The sequence below is a fragment of the Pipistrellus hanaki genome (assembly GCF_964339955.1).
Source record: "Pipistrellus hanaki genome assembly, chromosome: 5".
Taxonomy (NCBI): Eukaryota; Metazoa; Chordata; class Mammalia; order Chiroptera; family Vespertilionidae; genus Pipistrellus; species Pipistrellus hanaki.
This window is the reverse complement of record NC_140507.1, coordinates 59,309,786-59,318,433: the sequence shown is the minus strand read 5'-3', so window position 1 is coordinate 59,318,433 and position 8,648 is coordinate 59,309,786. Positions and strand designations below refer to the sequence as shown.

Sequence of the window (8,648 nt, the reverse complement as noted above, 5' to 3'; positions counted from 1 at the left end):
GCTCTTCCACAAAATACCATGGCCTGGGGAATAGATTTTGAAGTGGCGTTAGAAGAAGTTTAAGTTTAAAAAATTTAGCTCTCAAAAGAAATTTCAATCGTTGTACTGTTGATATTTGGCTCCGTTGACTAATGACTTTGCAGACCACTGTATCAGTGGATACATCTGTAGGTCCAGGACACAGTGCTAAGTGATGCTCACCTGAGCCCAAGCTTTCTTAATGAAAAACAAAAAAAAAACAACCATTAGGCATACAGTCAAGAGCTAATAGGAAAGCTGTTTGTTATCTAAGAACTCCATAGCCAAATGAAGGACCACTTTGGACACAACAAGCACAAGGAACCCTTGGCTAGAGAAAGCCAAAATCAGATCTGGCTCAGAAGTGTAAAATCAGACTTGGAGTCTCTGGAACATTCCATTCAAGGAAATCCCTTAAGACAGCTGAGCTTCATTTTCTTCATCTGCAAAATGGGAATGAAGACATAAAACCTGCCAAAGAATGGATGCTGTGAGGACCAAATGAGAGAACGCAGTGGACGGTTTTCGAAAAAAAAAAAACCCATCATGTTCTGTGCACCAATTAATTAGTTAACAAATGCTGAAACAGCACCTGCAAGTTATGTGGATTTAGTCATTTTGATCAATTTTAGGAAGACCAGGCTTTTGGAGATTAGAAATAAAACTCGGAGATTAGGTGAGATGCCAGGAGTCTGGGCAAGTGATGAAATCACAGAAACTAGGTTATCCCATTGGGTCCCAGAAGGTCATTTGCTCCTGGAGAGGTTGTCCTTACCCGACCCTCGCCCTCATCATCTTGATCCCTAAAACGCGCGCGCGCGCGTGTGTGTGTGTGTGTGTGTGTGTGTGTGTGTGTGTGTGTGTGTAGGGAGGGGTGGGTGGGTGGGGGGGGGGGAGCTGTATTTCTGCTCCAAAACCCTTTCCATGCCTCTGGATCGGGATACCTCTTCCCGCCCCGCCCCTCCCCCTCCGCGGCCCCCCGGCCCCGGCTCCCGGCTCCCGGTCCCTGCGGCGGCCCGGAGGCGCTGCGGGCACCGGCCCCGCGCACCACGGCGCAGGCTCCGCACGGAGCAGGCGCACCAGCGGAGCTCGGCGGCGGCGCGGGCGGCGGGACCAGCTCCCCGCTCCCCGCTCCCCGCTCCCCGCTCTGCGCCCGCGGCTCCCGGGCAGCCAGCGCCGTCTGGGCCCCGTGCCGCCGGGTCCCTGGCCTGGCGGCTGGAGGCGGGGGCGCCTTGGGTACGTGTCCGCGGGCTCCACTGCGGCAGGAAGGGCTGGGGAGGACGGGGTGGGAGGACGGAGCGGGGGGAGGTGGCGGGGGCCGGGGGACAGGGTACGAGCCTCTGCGGAAAGCCAGGGTCCAGGGCGGCGGGGCGCTGGGCACTGCGGCGGGCGGGGAGGAGCGAACGCTGGGGGCGCGGGTGGCGGGTCGCGGGCCACCGATGCGCTGTCCGCGGACTGGCTGGGGATGGAGGGATGCGGGGGGCCCGGCCCGGGTCACTAGAGAACGCACTTTGTGGGGAGGGCGCCCGGCGTGGTGTGGCTGAAGGTCCTTCAGGCACTGCAGCTGTCCCCTATGCAAGGTTGGAGGTGAAGGCGGAGAACATAGAGCTTACTGAAACCGTTAGGCGGCTCTTGGCTTCTCTTGGGGAAGGACGCGGAGGGGGCGGGCGAAGTACCTGCTGCAGTGGGCCAAGGTGTCTGCAAGTGGATGCCCTGGGAGGGTGGGGGCAGGGAGCGGCCAGTGCTGTGAGTTGACAGAGAGCCTTCTGCTCTTGCTGTTTGTTGGCCTGACAAGCACCCTCGCTTATCTTCGTTAGAAAGGACCTGGCTTGCTGTAGGGTGGTGCAATGGATAAACGTGGGGAAGTAATTATTGGGGGGAAAGAAAGGGAGGTGAAAAATATGACCTGGGAGAAGCACATTTGTAAGTGTCAGGGGGTAATTAAGTTAATGTTGAAGCTTCTGATAGGTCTCCCACTCTGCAATGAAGGTGAAACAATTCATGGTTTGGAAATGAAGAATGCAGAAGATGTTTAAATATTCCAGAAGCTTAAAGTGTTTGTTTGTTTGTTTGTTTTGCATCAGACATTGGCAAGAATATAATTCTCATTTCAGCATGGAAAATGTTGTTAAAATATGGCTAGGGAGATTATTTGGAAGAATCTAACTGAACTTGCTACTTGATTTTATATAATGTTACCTAGAATTTCTGCAGTCAGAAATCATCTTTGGGCAATATTAGTATCAAGCAAGGAGAAAAGCAAAAAAACCTAATTTAAATCCATCTACATCCTTTTAGGGGGTAGAAGCTTGCAAAAACTGCATTTAAAGGATGAAAGTCTTTAATAATAATTTTTTATTTTATCTTTGGCAATTTTTAATACTTAAAATTATCTTCCCTTTAATTAGTCTTATTTTTATGGAAAATATACGTGCAAGTTTAAAATAATATAAAAATGAAAAAAGAAAACAAAGAAAACAATTTAAACTTGATAGCATCAGATAACCATTTTAACTCCGTGTTGAACTTCCTTCCAGATATATCTGTAAGCAAGCATAGATTAATGTACTGTGCAAGTCAGTATTATTCTACAATTTTATATGATTATAGAATCAGAAATATTGCATGCTTTATATTTTATTCCTCAGCAGGATTTTATTTCCTACCATTATTTAAATTAACTTTTACTGCTAAATCAGCACAAAATATATAGTGACATATAACCACCTAGGAATGAACAATGAGAATTGATGTACAAATGTCTATTGATTAGCAATGATTTTTACTCCTTAAATAGTCAGATAGTTAATCATTTGCTTCATACATGTAAATGTTTCTTGTTCTTTCTTATAGATCCACCTCCTGAAATATAACTTTTCAGGATGAAGTTTTTACCGGCGATTGCCTTTTTTATTTTAATTTCCTTGTGGGTTGAAGAAGCCTATTCTAAAGAGAAGTCTTCAAAGAAGGGGAAAAAGAAGCAGTATCTATGCCCATCGTACGTTCTTCATGCCTTATATTCTCATATGGAGAGATGTTATTGCATTTTTTTAAAAATCCAAGTAAGGTTGTTTATTGAAACACATTATCAGCAGAACCTTTCACATCAGAACATGAACTAATTGGCCAGTGTTCCCCTGTATTTAGTTAACTCCCACCTTAGTGGTCTTGTCCAAATCTATGACTGTAAATATCATTTATTCACTGTTGACTCCTAAACCTTTGTCTGAAGAGCATCACACCCACACATTTAATATTAGAATCTGACTGTCCCTTAATGACCTCAAACTCAACTCAAACCCTGTTATCTCCTTTGGGAAGTTGTCCCAATTCTGATAGTCTGATTTAGATAAACACACTCTGTGCCTCTCTAGTACCCTAATTGCCTGTCATACTTACAATACTGTATTATAAATATAGTTTCCCTTCTAGATTGAAAGCTCTTTGAGAGCAGGGTCTTACTGACTCAGTCACTGAAGAGCAGCATTACACACATTCACACAAATGATAAAAATTTGTTTAAAGAGTAAATAACAACCTAAAGATCATTGGCTTTTACATCTGGATTGGTGAAGGCACTTGAAAATAATTTATATGACCCCTATGGACAATATTTAGAAATATGGTCCCAATAGTAAAACTAGATGAGTTAACAACTGGGTAATTAGTAGAATATCTTCAACATCGCTGATGGTGACATTTTAGCCTTATTGTGTTCAACATTTTATCAATGACTAAAATAAGAGCATACATAGGAAACTCTCATCCAGATTGAAGATAGTATGTATACCCATATATCCAGAAATGAATTTTCTGAACCATAGGGTATAAGTATATTAAACTCTAGGAGATATGAGTAGTTTTCCAGCTCTACTCCCATCATTCATGTGTGAGAGTTCCAGTTGCTCCACATAACTGTCGAAACTTGATCTTATCAGCAATCATTTGAATTTTAGCTGATATGGATATAAGATATTACATTGTGATTTTAATTTGCATCTGCCTAATGATTAACATTTCTGAGCACCTTTTTGTAAGTATATTGGAGTTTTAGTTATAAGTCTTTTGCCAAGTGCTCACTTTTTAAAATTGTTTTCCCACCTTTTAAAAAGTCTGACCATTTTTTAAAATTATTGATATGTAGAAGTTCTTTATACATTCCTGAGAGAATTCTTTGTCATATATATATATATATTACAGCTCTCTTTCCGATTTTTGGTATGCATTTTAACTTAACAGTGTCTTTTGATGAACTAAAGTACTTATTTTTAATGAAGTCTGAGTCTGATTTGATTTATTAATCTTCTTTAATGCTTTTGTGTTTTATTTAAGAAATAGCTCTCCAGGTCATGAAGATAATCTGCTTTTTCCCCCTTCAATGCTTTATTGTCTTTAGTTTCATATTTAGTTCTGTAATCCATTTCAATTTATTCTTTTGGTGTATGATGTGGAATAGGGTCAAGACTCATTTTTAAAAGCAGCACATTTATTGAAAGGCCATTGTGTCTTTCAATGGCAGTTGTGAATTTGTTATAAACCAGTTGCTTGTTTCTCCATTCTGTCCCACTGGTTTATTGCTACACACTTTGTGTCAGTAATACACTTCCTAATTACTATAGCAGAATGTCTGCATGTCCTCTAGCCTTGTTCTCTAGAAGTACCGCGGCCTTTTTAGGTCCTTTGTGTTTCCTCATGAATTTTAGAGTCAGATATTCCACTTGCATAAGTATAGACACAAAATGCTGGTATTTGTATTGACATTATTTTGTTAATCTAAAATGAGAAGTGAGAGGCACCATTGTTTATATGAGGTCACAAAAGTGCAACTTGGGGGGGGTGGGTACAGATTTAGGCAGAAACCAAAATTGTGTTCTGATTACAGAGGAAAGGACTTTTTATAAGAAAATGAAAAAGAAAGGACTGCATAAATAGAGGAAAGGAATTTCCATCGGTGTTCACACACTGAGTTACTTTTTAGCTCTCCATGACTGGTTACTGACTCTATCTTCAGGAGGAATGTCCTTGTGGTTGGGATGCCTGCATTCCTGCTATTTTACAAATAATTCTTTATAAGACAATGTTACCTTGGCCCAGTGCAAAGGGTACTTCACCTAGTTCAACCATTCCAAAGGTTCAAGGAGCAAGACTTATAAGGAATGGCTAGTCTAGTTCTATTTTTAAATGGTTCCACTTATGTCAACTTTTCATAAAATAGACTCAATTTTATTTATAATTTATATTCAAATGTATTATATATATTTCTCATTAATGTGCCTCCTGGTGTTTATTAGAATTCAAACTGTATAACACTGTTCAAAACTGTAGAATATTAGGTGTCAGTGTCTTTATTCTGCTCACTGATAGTGCAGAGAAATTATTCTTTATCACTGCTCAGCAAAATCATATATGCTTAATGCTTAATCATCACTTGTATTTTTTCATTTTATTTTTTCCAGTTTCTTTGCATTATTATAGTGTCTCTGTTACTGGTTTTTAAGAGCTTGTTGGTGACTAAAGATGTTAACCATTTCTCATGCATTGCAAAAGAAATACCATGTTTTTTGTTATTATTTTACTCTGGTGTTTTACTTTTTGGTTGTATCAAACTTGTGTCTTAAATATAATCATGTTCTGTTTTTTTAAAAAAAAGTAAATCAAAGAGTAAACAAGAAAAACAACCACACATGGGGAAAAAAAGGCAAAGCAAACAAACTAATTAGGAATGAAGATATTTACCATGACATTGGAATAACCATTTTTTCATAAATGTGGCTAGCCCTGGGATAATGTGTGTGTGTGTGTGTGTGTGCGCGCGTGTGTGTGTTATGTCTAATACAAACCATTGCACTGAGTAGAATTCTTTAAGGAATTGGAACTAAGGTGTGTGTTTTTTTTATTCTTATCCTGTGGCCAATTACTCCATGAACCAGAGGTTGAGCTCCATCGGATGCAAGTGTTTTTGTGTGTTTTATTTGCTGGTATTTTCCCAGGACCTTAAAAAAAATGCCTGGCGGTGGCAGACACTTGTTAAATATTTGTTGAATGAGTCATTGAATATTTATGGAATACTCATGTGTAGTATATTCAGAATTTGTAATTCTATTTAAGTATGAATTTTGTGAGGGGGAAATAGTTTCAACTCTTGAAAATTTACATTCAAGAAACCTCTTTTCCCCCCCGAAAAAAGAATGCTAACAAAATACAGGTGATAGACGTTATTAGTCATGTCAATCATTTGGTAAGTACTGGTTATGATATCATCATATCTTTACAAATAGATTTTAAAATTAGTCACATTTGTTTCTGGTTGCCTTTAAGGTTCTGAATTGTTTTAAAATATGGTGCAGTGAATTTTGTCTTTTATCTTCTAGGTGTTCATCTAAGAACACCTAGGTGTTCATGTAAGAACATTTTGGCAGCTATACACGAGACTTGTTCTGGATTGTTAGCTTGACACTTTTAAGGAGGACAGGGAAACTGACTCTATTTTCCATGAGGGCATATGATCCTGCCTCTATTACCATCCCCCTCTATTCCCTTTCCTCCCTAGAGTGAATGAGAGACCTCTCCGTCATCTAAGGCTGGTTTTTCACCCATCATTTAGATCTCATTGACTCCTATTTTGGGGGAGGAGAGAATCTGAAATTGGGATTCACTTTTTCTCACTCAACTGCATCTTTTGTAATCCACTCAAGTTTTACACTATGGACTACAGTAGAGAAAAATGCAGTATGTCTCTGAAACTCACCTGTCTGTAGCCATTCTTTTATCTTGCTAGTTTTCATGTTAAGGGGGTAAAAATAGATTTATTATATTAATTTGCAAAGTTGAAATTGCAAATTAATATTAATTAATTGCAAATTAATTCAAATTTAGGCGTTATATCCAATGCCAATTTGTGCTGCTGGTGTTTACTTATCTCTCAATGCCAGATTCTCCCTAGAAGAAAGCCAAAAAATTAAATTTTGTTTCCAAACAATAGCTATGTAAATAGTTCAAGGAAACAACCATTGGTTCAGCCAAAAAAAAAAAAAAAAAAAAAAAAAAGCAAACTAATTTAACTGTTTGTTTGTTTTTCTAAATGAAATTGAGCTATAAATTCACTTAAAACTCACTGTATATCTATATATACAGTATGGTTTTTCTTTTTTTGAGTATTGTCACTACATGTTGTTTTTAAATTTAAACATTTTATTGTGGTATGGATACTTAACATGAGATCTGCCCTCTTAACAGATTTTTTAAATTAGATGTCACAGTGTTGTTTTCTGTAGGTTCAATATTGTACAGAAAATCTCTAGCTCTTATTCATCTTTGCATCAGTGAAATTTCTCTGTTAATTAGCAATTCCCCATAGCCTCCTCACTCCATTAACCACCATTGTATTCTCTGCTTCTATGAGTCTGACTATTTTAGACTCTTCATATAAGTAGGATCATGCAATATTTGTGCTTCTGTGACTGATTTATTTTTCTTAGCATAAGGCCCCCAGGGTTTATCCATTTTGTTGCATATGGCAGGATTTCTTTTTTAAAGGGTAAACTAGATTCCATTGTATGCATATACCATGTTTTTTAAAAAGCCAGTTAGCTATCAATGGACTTTTAGGTTGTTTTCACATGTGAGTGGCTATTATGAATCTCATGACCATGGCCGGTGCAGACACAAGGAGGAACTGAGTTTTACATCCCAATTATGATGCACTGAGGGGTTAAGGTGGAGCTATGGTGAACTCTGCTTATTCCAACAACAGCTTGGTTCTCTGTAGTCCCCAGGGGAATGGCATATACTGGGCCCCATTGTTACTCAGGAACAGGGGAAATAAAAACCAGTATCTAGGGTAGCATCTAGAAAAGCTGTGATATTACCTATGTGTGGGGTAAGACCCTTTTCCTGCTCAGGGAGAAGCTGGGAGCTCTGGATGGTACTGGGCTGTGCTGCTATAAGGGTGGGGTTTATGGGGATATGAAAGAGTGTGTCCCCACTTTCCCTCCTAGTTTCATTGCAGCTGGTTGGGTGTAGAAGCCTCTCAATTATTTTCTGGATTTCTGAAAAGGGGAATGGTGTGTCCATGGGGTCCAGGCTTCTTATTCCATCTCTCCCAGTCAAACTTTTTAATAGGTGTCCTCTCTCTTCCAATTCCCTTTCCTACTGCTCTCTGTTCTATCGACTCCCATCTATCTGGCTTCAATCTCTTTCTCAGCTGAAAACAGCTCTCCTTTTTTCTAAACCCCACACAGAGAGTTTTCAGTCCTTATCTCAACCTCACCATGGCATTTGGTCCTGTTAACCAACCCTTGCATAGAATATCCTTTTTCCTGGAGTTCTGTTGACACTCACTCATGGATTTCCTCCTTCCTCTTAGGCAGTTTATTCTTCGTCATAATTGTTGGCATATTTTTTCCTCCCTCTGTTCATGTTTTAATTCCATGTTCTTTTCTCACTCTGAATTCTCTTTTCTAGCAAGTGACTATCTGATCACTGGAATAATCTGAGGAGCTTTTAATATCCTGATGCCTGAGCTAAACAACTTAAACTAATTAAGTCTGGAGGGCAGGGTTCGGGCTTGGCATCAGAAGTTTGCAGAGCTTCTTAGGTGAACTCAAGGCCAGCCAAAAACCAAGAATCAC

General features: G+C 39.7%; 1 protein-coding gene across 1 annotated transcript in view; it reads left to right on the top strand.

The window, feature by feature from the left end:
* The first annotated feature begins 1,029 nt into the window (after positions 1-1,029).
* The window catches only part of GLRB (glycine receptor beta), a 54,448-nt gene continuing 46,829 nt past the window's right edge, over positions 1,030-8,648 (top strand). Inside the window, exons 1-2 of the mRNA XM_084884337.1 lie at positions 1,030-1,254; positions 2,872-3,016. Of these exons, the coding sequence (XP_084740463.1) occupies positions 2,901-3,016 (116 nt within the window). The 5' untranslated portion in view covers positions 1,030-1,254; positions 2,872-2,900. The remainder of the gene's footprint in view (positions 1,255-2,871; positions 3,017-8,648) is intronic.